Raw genomic sequence first — 23,193 nt, forward strand, 5'->3', positions numbered from 1 at the left:
CCTCCACGCCCCGCCCCCGCCGGGCTGGCTCAGCAGCTGGCCCGGAGCGCCCTCTGGCGTCTGCGCATGCTCCCTGCTGCCGACTGCAAAGTCCTCCAAAGGGACCTTCTAGGCTGTGCGCCGGTCGCCCCCGCTCGGGTCCGCCCGCCCGCCCGCAGCGTCTCGTTGGTGCTGCCGGTGACCTCCGACCCCTCGGCCGCGGGGCGGGGCGGGGCGGCCTTGGCTCCGGGCGGGCGGCGGCGGCTGCTGCAGCGGGACCCGGGAGCGGGGGCCGCCCGGGCCGCGGGGCGATGTGAGTCGGGGCGCGGCGGGGCGGGGACGAGGCGGCTCCACTGAGGCCGTGTCGCGCCGCAGTCTCCGCTCCCTCCGTGGAATACCCAGGCGGGCGGGTGGGCGGGCGGACGGTGGGATCCCCGGGGGGGTGGGGGCGGAGATGCCGGGGGAGGGGGGACGAAGACACGCTGCTCCGACCTTTCGATTCCTTTATGGGTGTCTAGAAATCCTCCTCCGACAATCTTGCAGCCCAAACCTGTCCCTCGCTCCCCAAGCCCCATGCTCGCTCTCCTCTTCCCCCTCCCCCCATCGGCACACGTCCGCATCCCTCGGAGTTCCCGGAGCCCCCATGCTCACACTGCAAACCCGCTGCTCTGCCCAGACTCATGGTTCGCTCCCGGATGCCTAAAATGCTTCCGCCGCTTGGACACTCCTTGTGCTTGCTGTTCAAATCCCTCGTCCTCCTTGCACCTTGCCCAGATCCGTAATTATTGCCCACGTCACCCCAAGTTCCCATAACCCCCTCTAATTCTTACCTATCCCAGACTGGAGTCCCTGTGGCTCAGTGTCACCCCATGGAGTCGCCCTACTGTGGGCCTTCTGGCCCAGTGTCTTGCATACATACCAGGGCACCTCCCCCATCTTGCATCCTATAGTGCCTGGTTTCAAATTCTGGGTCCACTCCTGGTTCCCAGACACCTGTCTTGAGTCTGCACAGCCTACTTCCTCTTTCCAGAGAATGAGCCAGACCCAGATTTGCAGGGACATGGGGGTGTCATTTGACCTGGGAGTGATCCAATACGTCAGGGACCCGGAGGCACATCGCTTTGCCAGTGCAGGAGGGTGGGATGGCAGAGGACTCCAGAGCCCTGGCTTATCCACCCAGGAGCTCAGATGGCCTAACTGGGGGATAGCAAGAACATTCATGTTTGCAATTCACCCTTCAGTGCTTGGATGACAGGAATTCTACCAAGCCTCCTAGTGGGAGCTTGCAGGGGTTCATTCTAGACAAGGAAAATGACCCCTTTGATGATGTTCATCATACACATTAAGCTAGAAGACTCTCAGTGTGTGAACATTCCCCCCAAACACTAAAGAGGTGGAGCGGGGGTGCGGGAGGTAGACTTGGGAGTGGACCTGACAGAACCTCCCAGATGCTTTCGCAGCAGCAACAGTTGGTCCTTGGCATGTCGGTCCCCTGGAGTGTTGGTCCCAGCCCCTCTGAGTGTCCTTGTGAGAAAGCTCTTTGTGGAGTTCAGGTTCTCTGTAAAGGCAATGGGACAGTTGGGTGTTGATTGAAGGATGACTTAGAGGGGCCCTGAGGTGTTTGATTTGAAACTCAGGGTGCAAGGGGAGTTTTTCCCTCGAGGCCAATGAGGCTAGGCATAAGGGCTCCCTATGTCCTGGGTGTCACTTTTGTTGTTGCTGTTTAGTTAGGTCCTGGGGCACACTCCAGTGGGACAGACAGACAAGGCTTCAGTTTTGTTGGCGTTGTTTGGCCGGTGTGTGTGTGGGGGGGTGGGCAAGGGTCTCCATTAACCTGTGGTGTCTGTCTGTCCTGCTAGGTGAGCCCCAGGCGATTTCTCTGCAGACGGTTTGCCATGACCCCCCACCAAGGACGGGGCGCATAAAGTGGGACTCCTTCCCCATGCCCCTCCCGTGGTCAGCTCCCCAATGGCCTGGGTGAGGTAAGAGCTGCCGTGGAAATCCATTATCTGCAGGTTCCCAACTTGGGAGGTCACTGTGTTGTTCAAGGCGTTGTCCATTCTGCTGTCTTTCTGGAAGGTTGACAACTCTATGGGCTTGTGACTTGTGCTAGTTGCAGCTCTCCCAATTGCCCATTGAGATTGGCTCATGTCTTATTCCTTGAGACCACTCAAGCCGGAGAGGTTTCCTCACCATTCTGGGCATTAGCTTTGATTGTTGTCACATAATCCTGTGAGATCCTGCATGCTGGATGGAAAAGCCCCTGAGCGAGTCAGGCCTCCGGTCTCCCTTTCCACAGGGTGGAAGGTCATCGTTGATATTAATAAGGAGCTACGCAATCTAGGTTCTAAAAACCATGCTGTTGTTAACCTTCAGTCTCAATGAGTGCGTCTTTAGGAGCCCAACGTAACTGTATGTTTGAAGAGAGCATCAGGAAGATGAACTTGAGACGCCTGTTGGGAGGGTGGTGAGGATAGGCCAGAGGGAGGGTAAAGCGGACAAAGCACAGGCCTCAGGGCCCGGGGCTCCCAGGTGAGCTCATGCCCTCTGATGTGGACCCCATCTGCAGGGCTCCGGGTCTGCCTGCGCAGCCTCCTGCCAAGGCCCCTCCCCCATCACTGTGCACCTGCGTGAGATGCAGCTGGGACAGGACTGCGTGTTCATCTCCGAGGAGCTCTCATCCCTGACCCAGCATGAATCCTCAGACAGTCTGAGCGTGAATGAATGGTTGTGTGTCTGCCCTAGGTCTGGCTCTGCAGTGAGCCTTCAGATACCTTGAAGGAGGGACCCAGGGGTGGGGACAAGGTGGCTTCTCTGAGCCACCCAGCGCAGAGCAAGGCTTCTCTGAGCCACTTCTCCCTCTCCCCCAGGGCGGACTGGCTGCTCTAACACCATGGGGAGCTGCTGCAGCTGCCTGAACAGGGACAGCGTGCCAGACAACCACCCCACCAAGTTCAAGGTACCCAGGACCCCTCTGCACACCTGGGCCTGTGGCCGCCCAGCCTGCCAGGAATGAAGAGGCGCTGTAACATGGTGGCAGAGATGGAGCTTTCAGAGCATCTGCTCCTGCCAGGGTGTTTTGTGTATATTTATGTATATTCACTTTTGGGGGTGGAAGTCCAGCAAGTCTACATGTGTGCATTGATGTATGCAAAGTATGTAGCACGTTGTCTAGCACATGGTGACTGTATCAGTGTGTGCTGTTTGCTTTAAGTCGCTAAGGTGAAGCCCTGGGGCTTTTCTGTCCCCTGCCGCCCTTGATCATCTGGTGCGTGCTTCTCCTGCCCACCAGGAGAGGGCGCCGTCAGCAAGGGCATTCCATTGGGGAGGCAGTTTGCTTGTGTTCCCGCCGGGCTTTGAGTTTCAAAAGGTCTTAAGGTATTGGCGTTGGTTGCATAGTGGTGAGCATACCTGCCTTCCAAAAGGTTTTAAGGTATTGAATTTACAGTGGAGCCCCTTCCCAATTTTTATGGTCCTTGGATCACTTGAGGCATTCTGACACTGAGGTCATTTAACTTTCTGACCTTGAAGGTCAACCTCTTCCCTCCTCTGGCACCTTATGAAGCTGCTGCTGTGCTCATTTTGGCAGCACATATACTAAAATTGAAGCCGTGAGAGGAATTGTTTATATAGGCAACTGCCCTAGGCCCACAGCACTGCTTTGTGCAGCCCCACTGGAGTTAGGGAGGTTGGGGGGACGGTTGGTGGAGACCCTCAAGTCCCCAAGCTCCAGCTGGGCATCTAACTGCTCCCCAGCAGCCAGAGGGCTCCTCGTTGGACTCACTTGCTGCTTTCTGTCCTCTCCTCTCCAGGTGACCAATGTGGATGACGAAGGGGTGGAGCTGGGCTCTGGGGTAATGGAGCTGACGCAGAGCGAGCTGGTGCTGCACCTGCGTCGGCGTGAGGCGGTCCGCTGGCCCTACCTCTGCCTGAGGCGCTACGGCTATGACTCCAACCTCTTCTCCTTCGAGAGTGGCCGCCGTTGTCAGACGGGCCAGGGTGAGTGCTGGCCCTGCCTCACCCATCCGCCTCCCTCCCGGTTCAAGTGCTGGGAGGGGACCCCCCCCACAAGATGAACCCAGGACTGTGGGGGCAGTTGGTGGGGAATTTGAGAACAGCCTTAGAAGAGCAGCCCAGCGGCAGGTGTTGCCCAGAAAGGGGATGGGTCTTGTAGACTTATTCTTGAGTAACCTAGGAGACACCTAGGCCCATGACTTCTTCCTCAGTCATTGTCACAGCTCCCACCTAGGTCCCTTTGTGAATCCAGTTCATCACAGAACCTATGGGAGAAAGCCAGAGCACCCAAGCCAGAGCCTGCTTGACTAGAGCAAGTGGCAGAACCTCCCCCCCATTTCTGCAGTTTCAAGGATCCCTATTGCTCCCTAACAAGCTTTTTTACTGAACGCCCAGCAGCTGGGGAGCAGTGAGCAAATGCTCCGACTAAGTGACTTGGAAATGAGAGGTTTGGGGAGCAAGACTCCTGGGTGCTAGATGTATGGGGTAACCCTGAAGGGGTTCATCTTTGCTCCCTATCATCTGTGGCAGTGGAGGTCAAAGGCTTCTGGGCTGTTCCATGATGTCGGGGTTGGAATGGCATATGTGAGCTTATCTTTTGGGATCCCGACATAAGGAACCCGGTATAGGATTATGGTAACCGCAGTTTGGGATTGCATTGTGTGTGGTGTCTCACTGAGTGAGGCTGCCAGCCAGGCAGCTCTGGGGATACATCTGCTAGCGGAGCCTTCCCCTCCATACGTCGTACCCTAGACGCTCAGCATGCGGGGGCAGGCACACAGGCTTAGGCGAGAGAGGCAAGGATGATGTGTCAGCTACAATAGGGATCCCAGAAAAGCCTCTCTAGACCCTCAACAAAGTCTTCTAGAACTCCAAGCTGTGCCAGTCTTTCCTAATCTGTGATGTATGCAGATGCTTCTGGAAGCTCCCAGAATTCAACATTAAAAAAGAAGTGCAATGTCCTTGCACTGGGTGGTCTTCTTACCTACCCAGTGTTGTTCCACCCCACTGCTACTAACAGCATTGTCCCACGCCCCAGCCGCGTGGTCATGTCCTTGCAGTGGATCTGTGCATCACCTATCCCTGAGTCCCAGAGCCACTGCTCCAGAAAGAGGGATGCAGTGTCCCATGCCAGGCCAGCACTCCAGGGCATGCCCAGCCATGTAGCTCCCGGGGCTTGGGGCTGTGGTGTTGGAGCTGGCTCGGCTGGGAGGCTGACTAGCATATGTGCTGCCCGGCCCTCCTGTCCCAGAGCCCACATCTGTGAATCCAGGGGCCTGCCCACTGTGGGTACTCACTCTCTGGCCAGTCACTGGACCGGATCCCAGGTGAATAAGTGGTGAATAGGACACACCTCTAGTCCTCAAAGAACTCAGAGCCTCTGCCTGGCACCCAGGGGAATGGAGTGGGGCTTTTTGAGGTGTGGGAGTTGGGGGCAGATGAGCTGGCATGGAGGGCAGGGTATATAATATAATCCTGTCCTGATTTGGTGTTATGTTGTCCCTGCCTCCCCACATCCCAAACGGACAAGCCTCCTTGTGAAATGACCTCAGGGTAGGGCAGGAGAGGGTGATCCTAGAAGGTAGCAGCGATGTGTGGATACAGGATGGTGTCCCCAGGGCTCTGGGAGCCTGCTGGTACCAGGAGGGGTCCTCAGGGTGGGGACAGGCCCCTGGGGTCAGCTGAGCCTGCCAAGGTCCCCTGGGGTCTCTGCTGAGGTGTGTGCCTCCCCTCCCCAGCCCCTGGGGTCATGGCAGCCTGGTTGTTTCCCCTCCTTCTCCAGGAATATTTGCCTTCAAATGCTCCCGAGCTGAGGAAATTTTCAACCTCCTTCAGGACCTGATGCAGTGCAACAGCATCAATGTGATGGAAGAGCCGGTCATCAGCACCCGCAACAGCCACCCCACAGAGCTCGACCTCCTGCGGGGCCCGCAGCCGCCCAGTGGTGAGGAACCCCTCCCACCCACATGCAAATGCACTTTGGGAGAGTGGGTCTCAGAGGCACAAGTGGAGCCGGCCGGGGGCGGTGGGGGTGCTGAGTGAGCCTCTCCCAGGACCCCCGTCAGAACCACCCTCGTGGATGGGCGAGTCTGGGGCTGGGCCAATCAGATGACTCGAGCCGAGGCCGTGGAGTCCTGGGGGGGAACAGACAGGCAGAGGCTGGGTTTCCATGGAAACAGAAGTCTGGAGCTCTTTTGCTGCTTTCCTTCTGTCTGCTGGGCTGTACCCACCTCCCTCCCTGGCCACTGGGTCAGGCACTTCTGGCCAGGACCATGCTCTGGCTTGGGCTTCCAACCTCACTCACTCGCTCTTCTGGCCTGAGCACTTGCTGGATGGCCTGCACTGGAGCTCCCAGGGGTGTATAGGAGGAAAGGCCCAGGCTGCTGACAGCTGACAGCAAGGTGTGTCTGAGGAGTGGCAAGTGAGACTACCAAGATGGGCTGCAAGTTAGGCTTCAAGGCCCAGGACAGGCTTGGAGAACAGAGAGAAGGAGGGAGCTGAGGAGGACTGCCGGTCCCGGGGGCGGGGTGGTCAACCCTCCCGGTGGACCCTACAGCATCTCCCTGCAATCAGAGCAACCCCAGGGTGTGACACAAGTGTGGTTCCCTCTGGCTGTGAGGTGGTTCTTCAAGTCCCGCTCCCCTGGTCTTGTCTCCTGACCCAGCTCTAGGCTACAGCGTCTCCAGCTTCTCCAATGGCTTCCCTGGCTGCCCTGGCGAGGGCCCCCGATTCCCAGCAACCCCACAGCCCTCAACAAGCAGCCTGCGGCACCCCTCGCTCGGGGAAGAGTCCCATGCCCTCATTGCCCCTGATGAACAGGTGAGCAGGCAGCCAGACCAGGCTGGGTAGGGGGATGCACCCAGGGGCTAGGAAACATGGCCACCTCCCAGGACGGATCCCCAAACAAAACCAAATTGACAGGGTCCCTTACTGTCCCCCCAAAAAGGAGACAGCCTCTGTGGAAGGTTTGGAGGACCAGGCAGAAGAGGAAACTCCGGCTGCTTTTCCCTGTACTTCTCTCCTCTCATCCTGTCCCTCTCTGCTCTCTCTCTCTCCCTCCCTTCTCCCTGCTGCGCCTGGACTCTCTCTCCTCCCAGTCCCATACCTACATCAACACCCCTGCCGGCGAGGAGGACCACCGCCGGAATCGCCACTGCCTGCAGCCCCTGCCTGAGGGCCGGGTCCCCTTCCCTGCTCAGGCCCAGGGCTCTGAGCAGCGGGACCCACAGGTGTTCCTGCAGCCGGGCCAGGTGAAGTTTGTGTTGGGCCCGACCCCTGCTCGGCGGCACATGGTCAAGTGCCAGGGGCTCTGCCCCAGCCTGCGCGATCCCCCTCACCACAATAACAACGAGGGTCCCTCTGAGTGCCCTGCCCAGCCCAAGTGCACCTACGAGAACCTCAGCAGCTGTGGTGGGGTGCTGAGGCGAGGGGCTGGCTGGAGACTGAGCCCGGAGGAGCCAGGCTGGAACGGCCTGGCCCAACGCCGGGCCGCCCTGCTACACTACGAGAACCTGCCACCGCTGCCCCCAGTGTGGGAAAGCCAAACGCAGCAGCTCGGGGGTGAGGCTGGGGACGATGGGGACTCGAGGGATGGGCTCACGCCGTCCTCTAACGGCTTCCCCGACGGTGAGGAGGACGAGACCCCCCTGCAGAAGCCCACCAGCACCCGGGCTGCCACCCGCAGCCATGGCAGCTTCCCCGTGCCGCTAACACGCCGCCGTGGCTCCCCAAGGGTCTTCAACTTTGATTTCCGCCGGCCCCCGGGCCCCGAGCCCCCACGGCAGCTCAACTATATCCAGGTGGAGCTCAAGGGCTGGGGTGGGGACCGCCCCAAGGGCCCCCAGAGCGCCTCGGTTCCCCAGTCCCCCCTGCCTACTGCACACCCTGCCCGCAGCTCAGACTCCTACGCCGTGATTGACCTCAAAAAGACCGCGGCCATGTCCAACCTGCAGAGGGCCCTGCCCCGGGACGACGGCACAGCCAGGAAAACCCGGCACAACAGCACCGACCTGCCTCTGTAGGGACACCCCCGTCCTCATCGCCCTGTGCCCCACCGCGGCCCAGCCCCCGCCTCACACTCCTGCCCTGGGGTTCAGCGCCGCTTTGCCAAGGTCTCGAGGGGGGACCAGACGCTTTTCTGTGCTGCCTGGAGTCCCCAAAAATGTCAGCCACCATGGCTCCTGGTCTCCCGTGCTGGAGAGAGGAGGGGTTGACCGGGCGAGGAGGACACCTCGCTGCAAACTGTGAAGGCTCTTCCCGCCCCCACCAATCGCATTCCCCACCCCCAGCCCTCCCGGTGTCCATCTGTCTCATCCCTCAGCTGTCTGTGTGAGTTCTTTCGGTTGGAACTTTGAGACATTTTGTACCTGTTGATTTTATTTATCAGTTTATTTTTCTATTTATTGTTTTAAATGTAATTTAACATATTTATTATTAATATAATTATTTTTAAATTCTGACCCAGTGTATAATCTCTTCTTCTGGGCTTTTTGGCCTGGTCACAGGATCAGGCTATGGGCAGGCCAGACGGGCTGGGCAGGCCTGCTTCCAGCAAACCCGTGATAGAGGCAGTTGTGGCTTTTGTGACAAGTCTATGGCCACTTCTTTCCTCTCCCAAGAAGCCCAATGGACTTTCGGGGGGCACCTGGACCCTGCCATCAGGGCAGAATGCTCCCAGCCTCTGCTTGGGCACCTTGGACACCCGCCCCAGGGCCTGTGCTGCGGGAGTGCCCTGCTTCTTGCTCAAGGCTTCCCCTTCCTTCCCAGCCTCCCTCCCTCCAACAGCCACATGTCTGACTCAGAGCCCTGTGCAGTTAAATGTAAACCCAGTTTCTGTGATAAGCCACTTGGGGGCCAGGAGAAGAGAGAGCCAGGTTTATCTAGGATTTAGGGGACAGCCCGGTGCCTAGTGGCTGTCACTGCCTTCAGCAGCAAGCAGGCCCGTCCTCATTAAGACCACAGACAGACTCCCCTCTTGTCCTTCCTGCTGTCTAGGGTACCACTGTGCCAACCCTCGCTGCCCAGAGCCCTCCACCTCAGTGAGGTTCTGACTGATCGGTCCCTGGTACTCCCAACTTTGAATGTCACTTGCTATCACTGAAGTGGGCCACCAACACCAGACCAACAGCCTGGGAGAGAAGCTCTTCCAGTGGGGCCTAGCAGGGTCCAGGGGGCACACAGTCATAGCCCCAGAGTTGGCGCTAGATCTTTCTCCCCTTTGTGTCCTTTCAATCTCTGGACCCACAACGGGCAGGCACATACTCCTTCCTGCATTGCAGTGGGGAACCTCCTCCCTGCAGCTTCCCCGGGTGGCTCAGCCACTGTTCTGCCATCCTGGCACACACCAACCAGAGAGCTAGGGCCAGGGAAGCTAGGACTATGCCTAGGAGCCCTGGCCACTCTTGCCAGCCCTGTAGGTCCCTCTTTTAGACTAATAGCACTGTCATGGGTGAGTCAGGGGCTGCCTTCAGAGGCAGGTCCTGGCCTGGACTCGGCCACCATTTCTGCCACCTTGAGCATTGGACTACACCAAATGAGTCGGCTTTTGCACCCAGAAAGCAGGGAGTGAACATGACATCACTTTGGAGGGAGGTGGACTTGGGCAACACCTGTTACCGACCTCACTGTTCTTTAGGGGAAAGTGGCTGCAGTCACAGCTCTTCAGTCCCTCAGGCTTGGGGCTCCCCAAGCCTTGCCACCCCTTTGCTGAACAGCTCATTCTGGTTCTTCAGGCTATCAGTCTTAATTGCTTTCTGGGGTATATTTGTGGAGTTTGAGAGTCCTAGGAATCTGCTCCCAGCTGGGCTCACGGAAGGTGACACCCAATCTTGCCAGTTCCCTCCCCTGGTTACTGCCTCTGACCCAACAAGGTCCCCTGCAGGAATTTTCCCCTGGTGGGGAGTTCCTGGCAGGAAGGGGCAGGTGGGAGCCGTGCCCAGGAGGGAGGCTGTTGACGCTGTGTCTGCGCCCTCCCTGCCAACACCAGGGTGTGGTGCACAGATGGACTGGGGCTGTACAAAGATCATCCCTCCCCCACCATCTCCTGTCCCCGCTTCCCCCAATGAGGGGACTGTTTGCTGAGTGTTTAGTTCTCTGTAGAAACAGGCCCTCCCCAGCCTGGGGGACCTGGCATCCTGTCTGGGAGTGACATTTCAGGTCGATCCAGGAGGCCCTGCCCCTAGCCCACCAGGGTAATCACAGCACTTTACAGTGGGATAAACACAGGCCACTTTCCACAGGGCCTCCTAGATGGTTTATCTCTGCCGGCCTCCTGCTGCTGGGATTGTTATCTGTACCATACAGAGGAGGAAACCGCCTAAAGGTGCAGTGAACTGGCCTGCAGGGCTCAGAGCTAACCAGCAGCCAGGGCTGGGGCTGGATGCCAGGCGTGTGTCGACCCACCTCTGCCGCCAGCCTGACCCAGGGCAGCTGGGCTCCCTCCCCAGAGTGGGTGGGGGCTACGCTATGCAGATTATGCTCCCACCCACAGCCCAGTATTCCCGACTCAGGAACCCCCTCGGAATTCCAAGACAGGGTGATCCCGTTCTGCCATTTGCATCCACAGAAAAGCTTGTGGCAGGTGGCAGGGCAGACAGTGTCTCAGTCTTGTGGGAGATTCTCTGACAGGGCCAGGCTGGGACCTTCCCCAGGCTGCTCCAGTAGGCTGTCCCACCACCACCTGAACGGGGCTGAGAATGATAGGCCTGTTGAAGAGGGAGGGAGAACAACGTGGTGGGACTCCAGGGTAGAAGCACAGCTGAACTAGCAGCCAGCCAGGGAGCCCTTCAACAGGACTGCTGGAGATTCGTGTCCACATTGCCAGGGACGGCAATATAAGCCCTCCCCCTCCACTCAGGTTTATTTTGTTTTGTTTAAAGATTTGTTTTATTTGTAAATAGAGAAAGGGAGAGACAAAGAGATCTTTTATTTGCTAGTTCACTCCCCAAAACAACCATGGACAAGGTTGGTCCAAGCCAAAAGTGAGAGCCAGGAGCTTCATCCAGGTCTCACGTGGGTGGCAGGGACCTGGGTGCTTGAGCTGTCATCTACTGCCTCTCAGGGTGCATATTAGAGGGAAGCTGGGAACCTGGCATGGTGGCTATGTGGCTAAAATTCTTGCCTTGCAAACCCTGGGATCCTATATGGATGCCGGTTTGTGTGCTAGCTGCTCCACTTCCCATCCAGCTCTCTGCTTGTGGCCTGTAAAAGTAGTCGAGCACAGTCCAAGCACTGGGTCTGTGCACCTGAGTGGGAGATCCAGAAGACCTGGCTCCTGGCTTTGGATCAGTTCAGTCCTGGTCATTGCACCTGCTTGGAAAGCAAATTTGCGGTCAGATCTTTCTCTGTCTCTTCTCTGTACATAAGCCTATCCAATAAAGATAAGCAAATCTTTAAAAAAGAAAAAGAAAAGAAGAAGGAAGCAGAATAGGAAGCAGGGTAGCCTGGTGACCTTAGCAGCCACTTTAACGTTGTTGCCAGACACCCACCCTCAGCTGTTCTTGGCGGCCCCAGTGGTGCTGGCCATTTGCCCTAGTGAGCTGCTGTGTCCCTGGAATTCGATGGTTGGAGGATTTCATCAATGTGATGATACTTGGGGAAGGAGGGAAATGCAGGGCACAGTCACAGAGGTATACATGGGCCTTGGTTTCCCATGCAAATGTTGCAAGTAGTGGGTCCGAGATAGAAAATCTGGGTTGTGTAGACTGAGTCCCCCCAAAACTCTGATTCCTGAATCTTAAATCCGAGTCAGAGAAAAGAAAGAAGACAGGATTGGGGCCCCACAGTTCAGCTGTTTGACTTCTGGCAGATGGCCTGTCCTCTCTGAGTCCCTTCTTTCACCTTATCACGTTGCTGTTGGTTAAGGAAGAAAGTCACATACAGACTTCGGAAGGTTTTGGCGTAGTCCAGGCTTTGCTTCACTATGTTTGTCACAGCAAGAGCTAGGAGGTGGACAGGGGGAGGTGAAGGAGGAGAAGGTTGGCCTGGCAGGTGCCGCTGGGGGGAGAGCAGCGGATGCGGGGGGAGGGGGAGGGGATGAGCTGGCTGCGGAGGCGGCGAGGTGCAAGCAGCGACACCTCCTAGGTGAATGAGTGGTGGCATTGAGGGATGCCAACCAGAGGGGTGTTGGGCAGGCTATGGCTGCTCGGGTGGCACCCATTTTTCCATTTACTCAAAAAGACTGGGGAAATGTGGAATTTAAAGTTAAGTTTGGGGCCTGACGCAATAACGTAACAACTAAAGTCCTCGCCTTGAGTGCACTGGGATCCCATATGGGCGCCGGTTCTAATCCTAGCAGTCCCACTTCCCATCCAGCTCCCTCCTTGTGGCCTGGGAAAGCAGTTGAGGACAGCCCAAAGCCTTGGGACCCTGCACCCATGTGGGAGACCCGGAAGAAAATCCTGGCTCCTGGCTTCAGATTGGCTCAGCTCCAGCCATTGCTGCCACTTGGGGAGTAAACCATCAGACAGAAGATCTTCCACTCTGTCTCCCTTCCTCACTGTATATCTGCCTTTCCAATAAAAATAAATAAATATTTTTTAAAAAAGTTAAGTTTGGGGTTAGTGATAGGGCATTGCAGGGTAAATTACTACCTATAGTACTGAGTGCTAGTTTGAGTCGCAGCTGCTCTACTTCCAATCCAGCTGCCTGCTAAACACCTGGGAAAGCAGAAGAGGATGGCTCAAGTACTGAGGCTCCAGTCCGCTGCACTCACATGGGAGACCCAGAAGCAGCTCCGGGCTCCTGGCTTTGGCTTGGCCCAGCTCTGGCCACTGTAAACATTTGGAGAGTGAACCAGAGGATGGGAGATTCTCTCTCTTTCTTGCTCTTTTGCTCTGCCTTTCAAATAAATCTTTTTTCCTTTTTAAAGATATATTTATTTTGATTGGAAAGGCAGATATACAGAGAGAGGAAGATCTTTCGTCTCATGGTTCACTCCCCAAGTGGCCGCAACAGCTGGAACTGAGCCAGTACGAAGTCAGGAGCCTCTTCTAGGTCTCCCATGTGGGTGCAGGGTCCCAAGGCTTTGGGCCATCCTCAACTGCTTTCCCAGGCCACAAGCAGAGAGCTGGATGGGAAGTAGGGCAGCCAGGATTACAACTGGCACCAATATGGGATCCTGGCGCATTCAAGGTGAGGACTTTAAACACTATGCTATCGCCTCGGGCCCTCAAATAAATCTTATGTTTTGCAATAAATATATGCATAAATGGTGTGGGGGCTTAGGAGGCTCCTGAAGAGTTCTGACTGAGGTTTGAACAATGAGGCTTTGGCTGCTGTGTTGACCCCAGTAGGCTGGGACAGAGGTGAAGGGGGAAGAAACAGGGAGCCCTGTTAGGAGATGTTATGGACTGAATGTTGTGTCCCCAAATCCTAAGGCCCCTTTGATGGTGCAGGGGCAGGTAAGGCCTCAAGGTGGTGATGGAGTCAGGGAGACTGCAGGGAACACGGTCTTTGCTCCCCACCACGTGGGCACAAAAAGAGAAGCAGCTGTTTGCCACCCAGGAAGAGGCCCAGCCCCGACACCAGGTCAGCAGCACCATTGCCTTGAACTTTAGCCTCCAGTCCTATGAGAAACTGAACGCTCAGTGTGCAAATCCTTGGTCATTTGCTGGAGCAGCCAAACTGACCAGAACAGGAATGAGAGAGACTGCTATGTTCAGAGCTGGGAGACAATAATGGGAAAGGAGGAGGGCAGATTTGGGGTATACCCAGAACAGGCGAGGGGTGCGGGACAAGGGAGAGGAGGTTAGTAAGTCTGACAGTCAGATCATGGACAGCTTCTCCTGAAATGGGAAAGGAATGTGAGAGGAGATGAGTAGACAGCTGGGGGCTTCAGAGCTGGGTCCCTTGACCCTGTGAGCTGTCCTTGGAGCCAGAGGCCACAGAGCCTGATCCTGCACGCGCCACAGCCTCAGAGCCAAGGGCTTCACCGTTCCCGCCGTCCCCAGAACCTGGGCTCCCTCCTCCTCCAGGCCTCACCTTCCCACCTTGCATCATGGGCACATGGACACTCATGGCCATGTCCATGCCATCAAGGGGCTGCCTGTCCGCACCAATCTCTCCTAGCCACCAGGCTCTACCTGGTATCTGAACACAGCTGCACACTGCTACGCCACAGGCCCAGCTTTACCAGAACCCAACCTAGAGCAGGTGGGAAGCTGGGATCTGGGTCTAGAACCATCACTACGTGCAGCTTGGTTAGCCCTAGGGGGCGGGGAGCATGGGCAAGGAGAGGGCAGCCAGAGCCTGTCGGGCCCACTATCAGTGTTTGGTTTGGGACTTTCGGATTAGGCTCAGTTCCTGCTCCTTATCCAGTGGAGATTACAGTCCCCCTGCCCCACCAGCCTTTGAAATGCCGCGCTTGGCCACAGAGGACTCGCCTTTTGCCACCCAATCCCCAAACCCCAGTTGTCCCCCTCCCCCAGTGTGGAACCAAGGCCAACTCAGTCCAAATAGTCCTCTTCCTTGCTTGCCTCCTGCTTTCCCCCTCAGGCCCCCTGCAGGGTCCCAGGAGGACACAGGGCAAGAGAGCACTGGGTGGGAGGCCTGCTTTAGTTGGCCTCAGGGCTTACAGGGAAGGCTGTTCAAAGAGAGAGGGAGGGGGCAGCCCTTCGGCCTTGCTGCTTCCCAAGCCCATGCCCCCATTGGACTCCCACCTCTGACCCTATACTGACTCCAGCTAAGGTGGACCCTGGGGAGCAACAGGTGACGCATTTCAAGTCACTGGGTTCTTGCCAGCCTTGTCACTCCCAGCTTCCATCTAGCCCGGACCAGGCTGCTGCGAGCATTTGAGGAATGCACCAGCAGGCGAAAGAGCTCTCTCTGTTTTCTCTGATTCTCAAATAAAGTAAATAGATTAAAAATAATAATAATAGGGCCCGGCGGCATGGCCTAGCGGCTAAAGTCCTCGCCTTCAACGCCCCGGGATCCCATATGGGCGCCGGTTCTAATCCCAGCAGCTCCACTTCCCATCCAGCTCCCTGCTTGTGGCCTGGGAAAGCAGTTGAGGACGGCCCAATGCATTGGGACACTGCACCCGCGTGGGAGACCTGGAGGAGGTTCCAGGTTCCCAGCTTTGGATCGGCGCGCATCGGCCCGTTGCGGCTCACTTGGGGAATGAATCATCGGACGGAAGATCTTCCTCTCTGTCTCTCCTCTTCTGTGTATATCTGGCTGTAATAAAATGAATAAATCTTTAAAAAAAAATAAAAAAATAATAAGAGGGAGATCCTGTATGTTCCCAGCTCCCACTGCCAAGTAGGCCAGGCTCTCTAGGGAGTGAGAAAAAGGAGGCTATGGAATCCACAGGGGACTGTGGATGCATTGGCCCAATGTCATCCTGTGCTCAGGTCAGATCCCATGTCCTCACTTGCACCTTGGAAAGCGACTCATGGACTTGTGGCCATTCAGGGAATGAACCAGCACATGAAAAATCTCTCTCTCTCTCTCTCTCTCTCTCTCTCTGTATTTCGAAAACTGGGGCCCAGCATGATGGCTCAATTAGCTAATCATCCCCTTGCAAGTGCCAGGATCCCATATAGACACCAGTTCATATCCCAGCTGTTCCGCTTTCCTTCCAGCTCCCTGCTTGTGAGCTGGGAAAGCAGTAGATCATGACCTTGGGATGCTGCACTCATGTGGGAGACCTGGAAGACTCCTGGAGACTCCTGGCTTCAAATCAGCTCTAGTCATTGGGGCCATTTGAGGGGTGAACTAATAGATGGAAGATCTTTCTCTCTGTCTTTCTGTTTCTCTGAAAATCTGCCTTTCCAGTAAAAGTAAATAAATCTTTAAAAGTCATTAAAGCCCTGTGCTTATGGAGTCAGCGTGTAGTCATGAAATGTGTGACAAGTGGGGCTCAGAGGAAGCTGTATCTGATGTCACACTCAGCCCCTGGGGACCCTACCTCCCTTGGGGCCTTCTGCCAGCCCTACAAGCTGTGGCTTCACACTAGGGTCCTGAGCCCATGTATCTCACCACTTGCTGGTCTCTGACACTTTGTCCTCCCACTCCCCACAGCCTTACCCTGGAGTTTCTGGGCTGCTCCCCAGTCCTCTGCCAGCCCTCCTGATCCACAACCACCAGTGTCCCTAAGCTGAGTCTGTCCCCAGCTGCCCTGATCTTCCTGACTCTTCCTCATAGGAGTCGATAGACTCAGACTTGCTACTCACTGGTTCAAGGCCCAGCTTGGGTTGCAATCTCTCTCTCTCTCTCTCTGTTGAGCTCAGAGCAGCCTTGGGGACGAGACAGAAGCCACACGTGGGCACATGGTGGTCACTGATCCGCATTGGCCTCTGTTGCTGTGTCAGCCTGCTCTTGTGTGAGAAAAGAGGTTGAGGCAGTATCCCAGGCTAATCCCTAAGAGCCACCCCACATCCAGAGTCCCTTCCTTCCGCCCTGGCATCCAGGCCTCCCCAGGAGTGGTTAACCTTTTCCTTTCTGTCCCCAGCCCTAACCCTGTCTCCCGGTTGTGTTCCTCCCAGATCTGAACAAGAGGGACATAAAAGACACCAGGCCACATGGCCATTTCTTAGCTGTAGGCCTCACACTGACCTTGGCTGTGAAAAGCCCTAATTTACCCCCACAGGCTGCATGTAGGAGGAATCAGGCTCTGAGTGAGGTGAACTGAACCCTTCCCCACTACGATGCCAGGTCACATGGAGTGGCCCTCAGGGTTCCTGAGAAATAACAGCCTGACCTGACCAGCACCTATCTCTGCCCCTCTGCCCCTCCATCAGCTCCAGGCCAGCTGTGTAGACCCCAGAGGTCAGACTCAGCCACCTGTCACGGTCCAGCTGCCCTTGGGACTGCTAAATTGTTACTGGAATTCAGTACTGAGGGAACACAGTGCCATCCTCAGTGAGCTCCGGGGAGAGACACAGCCCTGTCCTTAGGGAGCCCTGGTCTGAGGGGGCAGACACAGCCCTGTCCTCATGGGGTCTAGCTTTGGAGAGGCGACCTTTAAGATACCAGGTAGCAGCTGGTCATCTATAAGGGTCAGTACCTGAGTCTGTGGGTACCACTGCCAGAGTGTGAGACCAAAAGGTCATAGATCACTATGAGTCTGGATCTCCTTCCCCTTCACAGTGAAAGTTTCTCCTCCCCAGCATATGTTAATATGGCAGGACTGGGATGGGGACCCTGTCTGAACTTCACAAACCTCTTTGTCACAGGCTCAGCCAACCTGGGACTGCTGCCTCCTGTGAAAGCAGCTGTGGCTCATGTGAGGGGGTCAGCCTCACTGCAGCCCCACAGACTGGGTACTGATCCTTGTGGATTATGTTTATTGGAAAGGCAGATAAGATTTACAGAGAGAAGAAGAGGCAAAGAGAAAGGTCCTACGTCTGCTGGTTCACTTCCCAAATGGCTATTATGGCTGGAGCTGGGCTGATCCAAAGCTGTGGGCCAAGAACTTCGTCTAGGTCTCTCTGTATGAGTGCAGGGGGCCAAGCATGTGGGCCATCCTCTACTGCTTTCCAAAAGCATTAATAGGGAGCTGGAATTGGAAGTAGAGCAACTGGGAATGGAATCAGTGCCCATATAAAATTCCAGTGCTGCAGACAGCAGCTTTACCTGCTATGTCACAGTGCTGGCTCCTAATATGTATATGTATGTATATATATATAATTATATTTATAATTATATATATATTATTTATTTATTTATTTTGAAGGCGAGAGCAGCAACAGTCTAGATAAAGACTCGGGACACACTCACAACCTGTTGTCATGCCAAGCACTGGGCTCCATGGGCTTCTGCCAGCAAGAACGCCAGCAGCAGAGGCAGAACCTCCTGAGTCTGTGATCCTGGACTCAGGATCTGTGAGATCCTCAGAGCTGTGAGCTGAAACAAGCCCTTCCCTTTACTGAACTCGGCCACCAGCAGCATTTCACCAGGCTGGACTCACCTTCCTAAGGCTTCCTGAGTCCCATGGTCCTCTTCTCCCTCTCGCCCCTCCTCCTCCTCCTCCTTCTTCTTCCACTTCCTCTTCTTAAGATGTATCTATTTAAAAGGCAAAGTTACAGAAAGAAAGGGAGAGACATAGAAGGAAATCTTCCATCTGCTTACTCACTCTCCAAATTCCCCCAGCAGCCAAAGCCAAGAGCCTGGAGCTTCTCCTATGTGAGAAGTCGGGGCCCCAAATACTTGGGCCATCTTCTGCTTTCGTAGGCACAGTAGCAGGAGCTGGATTAGAAGCAGAGCAGCTGGGACTTGAAACAGCGCTCAGATAAGAAGCTGGCAATTAAAGCAGCAGCTTAACATGCTGTACCACAATGCTGCCTTTCCCTACCCCAAGTCACTTCTTCAACCCAATCCTGGACACTTGTAGGTGTTCCAATGCCATCTGTCTGCGATGAGGGTTCAAGTCAAAGCCGGAGGAATGAAGATTCTCTTTAGGTTATAGAGCCCTTCCAAGTCAGTGAGCCACCCCTGGCCTCTCAGCCCTCAGCCCTGCTTCTAAGTAAACAAGCTTGCATGGAGCATCCTCAGGTGCTCCACTATGGGGCCATGGAGGAGGGAAGAGTCCTAGCCCTGCTTACCAGATATCTGTGAGCCATCACTCACTGTGTCCTGACAGCTCGGAGTACAAGATTGTGTGTGAGGGCATACAGGCACAGGTGCATAGAGCTCTCCGTACCAAATAGCCGCAGCTCACAGTGAACTGCACATCAATGTCATCAACTGGAACCAGCACTTTAGAATGTAGAAGAAAGCAGCATATGGGCCTGGCATGGTAGCTTAGTGGCTAACGTTCTCATCTTGTATGTGCCAGGATCCCATATGGGCACCAGTTCTAAACCTGGCTGCCTTACTTCCCATCCAGCTCCCTGCTTGTGGCCTGGGAAAGCAGTTGAGGATGGCCCAAAGCCTTGGGACCCTGCACCCACATGGGAGACCCAGAAGAGGCTCTTGGCTCCTGGATTCAGATTGGTTCAGCTCCAGCTGTTGTGGCCGCTTGGGGAGTGAATGAATGGACAGAAGATATCCCTCTCTGTCTCTCCTCCTCTCTGTGTATCTGGCTTTCCAATAAAAAACAAATAAATCTTAAAAAAAAAAAAAAAGAAAGTAATAGAATCTATACCATGTATGGAGGATGAGAATCTTACAGGGGTGGGGGTGGTTAAGCTTTATTTTACTCAGAAAATTGTTTATTCTGTATGATGTAACATACATAATTAGCATTTTTTGTAAAATTTATTTGAAAGGCAGACAGAGAGACATAGAAAAAGAGATTTCCCAACCACTGGTTTGCTCCCGAAATGCCCTCACCATTCAGGACTTGACCATCTGACAGCCAGAATCAAATCTGGATCTTCCGTGTGAGTGGCAGTGACTCCAGCACTCGAAGCATCACCTGCTGACTCCCAGGATCTGGACTGGAGCAAGCTGGAGTGGGGACTTGGATGTCCGAAATTGGATTTGGGCAACCCAAGTGGTGTCTTAATCACTACGTCACATGTCTACCCCTAAAATATATTTGTAAACGTTTACTTATTTGTTTGAAAGGGAAGGTGGGAGAGAGGAATAGGGAGAGAGAGAGATACAGAAGGAAAGAAGAAGGAAGGAAAGAAGTATGGGAAAAAAGGATGAAAGGAAGGAAGGGGCAAGAGTGAAAGGGGGTGGAGAGAGAGTGACAGAGAGACAGCGAAAGCAATCATTGATCTGCTGTTCCATTCCCTAAATGGCTGCAACATCTGATGTTGGACCAACTCAAAGCCAGGAGCCAAGAATTCTACCAGCGTCTTCCATGGATGTGACAGGAATTTTAGCACTTGAATCATCATCTGTTGCCTTCCCAGGCACATCAGTAGCGAGTTGAATCAGAAGCAGGGTAGCTGAGACTTGAACCAACACACCTGTACCAGATGCTGGTGCTGCAGATGGAGGCTTTATTTGTTGTGCCACAGCGCCAGTCCCATCATTCTGTCTTTCCTGCCTCAGTCTCTCTGTCTGAGCTGTTCCAACAGCCAAAATCACTCTTCCACTGCTGTTGAACTCCCTAACTCACATCCTTCCTATGAGCTCAGCCATATATCACCCTGCCTCCATGGTGAGGCAGAGAGAAAGGTTCAAGCAGAGAGAGAGGTTCAGTGACTTGTCCAACATCACTCAGCTAGCCAGAAGAGGTCCTGGGATTTGAACCCAGGCTCCAGTCACTTCAGAGCTAAGGCTGTGCCTTTACCTGCTGAGACCAATTGACTGGCCACCTTACTCCTTTTCCTACAGCTCAGGAGCGTGGCTGCCTCATCCAGCCTGGCAGTTCCTAGGGGACACCCTCTAGAGAGTTTGTTGTTCATCTATGGTGCAGCAGGTACATCTAGCCATGGCTTTGTAGGTAGGCTTCTGCATCCTTCATTTCCAGGGGCACCCTACCCTCTGGGTCCCCCTTTTATTGGCTCCAGTCAAATCCCGCTGCTCAGAGCTGCTGTCAGGAAGGCTGTACATACAGCAGCTCTGGGGACAAGTCAGTATGGCATTGGTGTCAAGATTGGTCAGTTGGTCCCCATGGTAAGCCATTCAAATATTACCTTGTTTTGAGGTCTTTGTATGTTGTCTACACAGCCACCGACAAGGGGCCTTGGCACAGGTAGATTGAGTTCGAACCCAATTCTCTGGCTTTTGAAGGAGGTGAGGGGCCAGGAACTGCAGGGGGCAGCTGAGAGGTTCTGAGCGCTCAAGGCCATGCAGCCAGAGCTATGGACACGGAGTCCTCGGTGAGATACGACAACTGACCTGGACTTGCAGTTGTCCTGCCTGTCAAGTGCAAAGGGACACTGTGGGCAGGGCCTGGGCGGGGAGACAGGCTATGCCTCCCAGGCTGGATTTCAGGATCCACCCACCCTGCTGGGCGCGGAGCTGCCAAGGCAGGAGAAGCAACCTAACACCCAGAGACTCCAGCAAGCTCTCCCGTCTTCCCCAGGAGGCGGGCCCTAGGAGGCAGGGATCTCAGCCCACAGCTGCTCCTTCAGGAACCTTCCTTTGGCTTTATCTTCACCCACTGTGCCTGTGCTGTCATGGGTGAAACGGACCTGCCATGTATGTGTGCAAATGTGTTATGAGAAAAGCTTGGCCAGTCAAAGAAGAACCATGTATTCTTTTTCTTTCTTTCTTTCTTTCTTTCTTTCTTTCTTTCTTTCTTTCTTTCTTTCTTTCCTTCCTTCCTTCCTTCCTTCCTTCCTTTTTTTTTTTTAAATAAAGATTAATTTGTTTGTTTGAAAAGCAGAATATGGCAAGCAGTGGTTTAGTCTACTACACCACAGCACCAGCCCCATGTTATTCATTGCTTGTTTTTAGACATGGGAAGGGAGAGGTTTCCTTTTTTTCTTTCATTCATTCTTCCTTCCTTTCTCTTTCTTGCTCTGTTTCTCTCTCTCTCTCAGCTTTATTTTATTTTGAAAATCAGAGTTACAGAGACAGGGGATAGAAAGAGATCCTCTACCTGCTGGTTCCCTCCCCCAAATGGCTGCAATGGGCAAGGCTCAAAGCGGGGAGCCAGGAGCTTCATCTGGGTCTCTCACATGGATACAGGAAGCCTAACATTTGGTTGCCTTCTCACTCTGATGTTGGTTACTAAACACCCTGTTTCTTTCTTAAGCCATTAGCGGGGAAAAATGGAGCAGCTGGGACATAAGCTGGTGCCCATATGACAGACCAACATTGCAGGTGGCAGCTTTACTTGCTGTGCCACAACATAAGCCCCTATTCTTTCTTTTTTCCTCCTCCTTCTTCTTTGTTAATATGTATTTATTTTTATTGGAAAGGCAGATATACAGAGAGAAGAAGAGACAGAGAGAAAAATCTTCCATCTGCTGGTTCACTCCCTAATGGCCAGAGCTGAGCCAATTTGAAGCCAGGAGCCAGGAACAGGTCTCCCACATGGGTGCAGGGTCCAAAGGCTATGGTCCATCCCCTGCTGCTTTCCCAGGCCACAGGCAGGGAGCTACATGGGAAGTGGAGCATCCAGGACAGGAACTGGTGCCCATAGAGGAAACAGAGAGAAAAAAAGATGTTCCACCTGCTGGCTCTCTCCTCAAATGGCCGCCATGGCCGTGCCTGAGCCAGGCAGAAGCCAGGAGCCAGGACGTCCATCCTAGATGACAGAAGCCCAGGTACACGGGTTGTCATCCATTGTCTTTTTAGGAATGTTAGCAGGGAGCGAAATCGGAAGTGGAGCAGCCAGGATGCCAACTGGCACTTTTTCTGACCTGATGCCGACAGTGCAAGCAAAAGCTTCATCGGCTGTGCCACAACTCCACCAGGGTAGGGTAAGCAGATTGTTGAGGCCACAAGATCAATGAGCGGCAGTGACACGTCAAGTTACCGCTTGCCACACACTGCCTTCTTTCATGTGTCCCGCGAGGAATGATCCAGCAGCTAGAGGCAGAGCCCACGTGGTATCACAAATCATTGGGTGTGGACAGCTCTGAGGATATTTGCTCAGAATACTCCTTGTTTCTGGTAATGACTCCTGTCTATCTGCGTTCTTCAAAATGCTGCTGGGGAAGCGTCCAAGTCCTCACCTCATCCCCCTTGCTGGCTGCACTGGGGTCCGGGGTTGGGTGGCTAACTCAGAGAGGGGCAATCAAACTCTTTGGAGATGTACAACCGGCTGACTGCTGTGGTCAGTCACACGAGATGGCCAGCCAGAGGGAAGGTGGGGCCAGGTGGAGGGTGGGCGGTCTGACATGAAGCTGGACTGGGCAGCAGAGAGAGGGTCGCAGCAGGGTGCAGACCCCAGATGCCAGCTGAGCCTGAGCCCCCACCCAGTCTACCCCCTTCCTGCATCTGGGATGCTCTGTGGCCCTCTGCCCACCTCATGCAGTGACCTTTCTACTAGCGCCAGACAAGCAACCAATTGTCTGCACATGAAGATTCATTCATTTATCAATTGACCTGAGAAAAAACTATCAATCCATTTATCCCTTCCTATACATATAGTCTATTTCCAGATGTTCGAGAATATAGACAGAGAAAATGGACTAAGTATTGATGGGACAAGGTGTCTAGTGGGAGTTGCACAATTAAACAAACATACAGTGCCTTGCCTGGGCCACTCTGGGATAGAATATTGTGGCAGAAAAGAAGAGGCCATTTAAAAATTTCCAGTCAGGATCAGTGTTGTGGCAAGGCAAGTTATGCCTCTGTCTGTGAGGCTGGCATCCCATATGGGTACCAATTCAGGTCCTGTATGCTCCA

General features: G+C 54.5%; 1 protein-coding gene across 2 annotated transcripts; it reads left to right on the forward strand.

Moving 5' to 3' along the window:
• The first annotated feature begins 139 nt into the window (after positions 1-139).
• FRS3 (fibroblast growth factor receptor substrate 3) lies at positions 140-8,453 on the forward strand. Of its 2 annotated transcripts, none has more exons than XM_058672064.1 (7): positions 140-292; positions 1,839-1,961; positions 2,850-2,938; positions 3,792-3,978; positions 5,777-5,935; positions 6,659-6,813; positions 7,092-8,453. In XM_058672064.1, exons 3-7 carry the CDS (start codon positions 2,873-2,875, stop codon positions 8,013-8,015), a joined length of 1,491 nt encoding a protein of 496 aa, XP_058528047.1. In that variant the 5' UTR covers positions 140-292; positions 1,839-1,961; positions 2,850-2,872; the 3' UTR covers positions 8,016-8,453. The 2 variants fall into 2 exon arrangements, with proteins under 2 accessions (XP_058528047.1, XP_004590412.2); XM_004590355.3 differs by having other exon boundaries at positions 141-292; positions 5,777-5,938.
• Positions 8,454-23,193: the final 14,740 nt, after the last annotated feature.

Source organism: Ochotona princeps, chromosome 1, assembly GCF_030435755.1.
Source record: "Ochotona princeps isolate mOchPri1 chromosome 1, mOchPri1.hap1, whole genome shotgun sequence".
Lineage (NCBI taxonomy): Eukaryota > Metazoa > Chordata > Mammalia > Lagomorpha > Ochotonidae > Ochotona > Ochotona princeps.

Excerpts from the sequence above, each read along its gene's own strand:
- FRS3 (XM_004590355.3), top strand. The coding sequence starts at position 2,873 with ATGGGGAGCTGCTGCAGCTGCCTGAACAGGGACAGCGTGCCAGACAAC. Across the intron at positions 2,939-3,791 it reads ACCACCCCACCAAGTTCAAG|GTGACCAATGTGGATGACGA; the intron begins GTACCCAGGACC and ends TCTCCTCTCCAG. Across the intron at positions 3,979-5,776 it reads CCGTTGTCAGACGGGCCAGG|GAATATTTGCCTTCAAATGC; the intron begins GTGAGTGCTGGC and ends CTCCTTCTCCAG.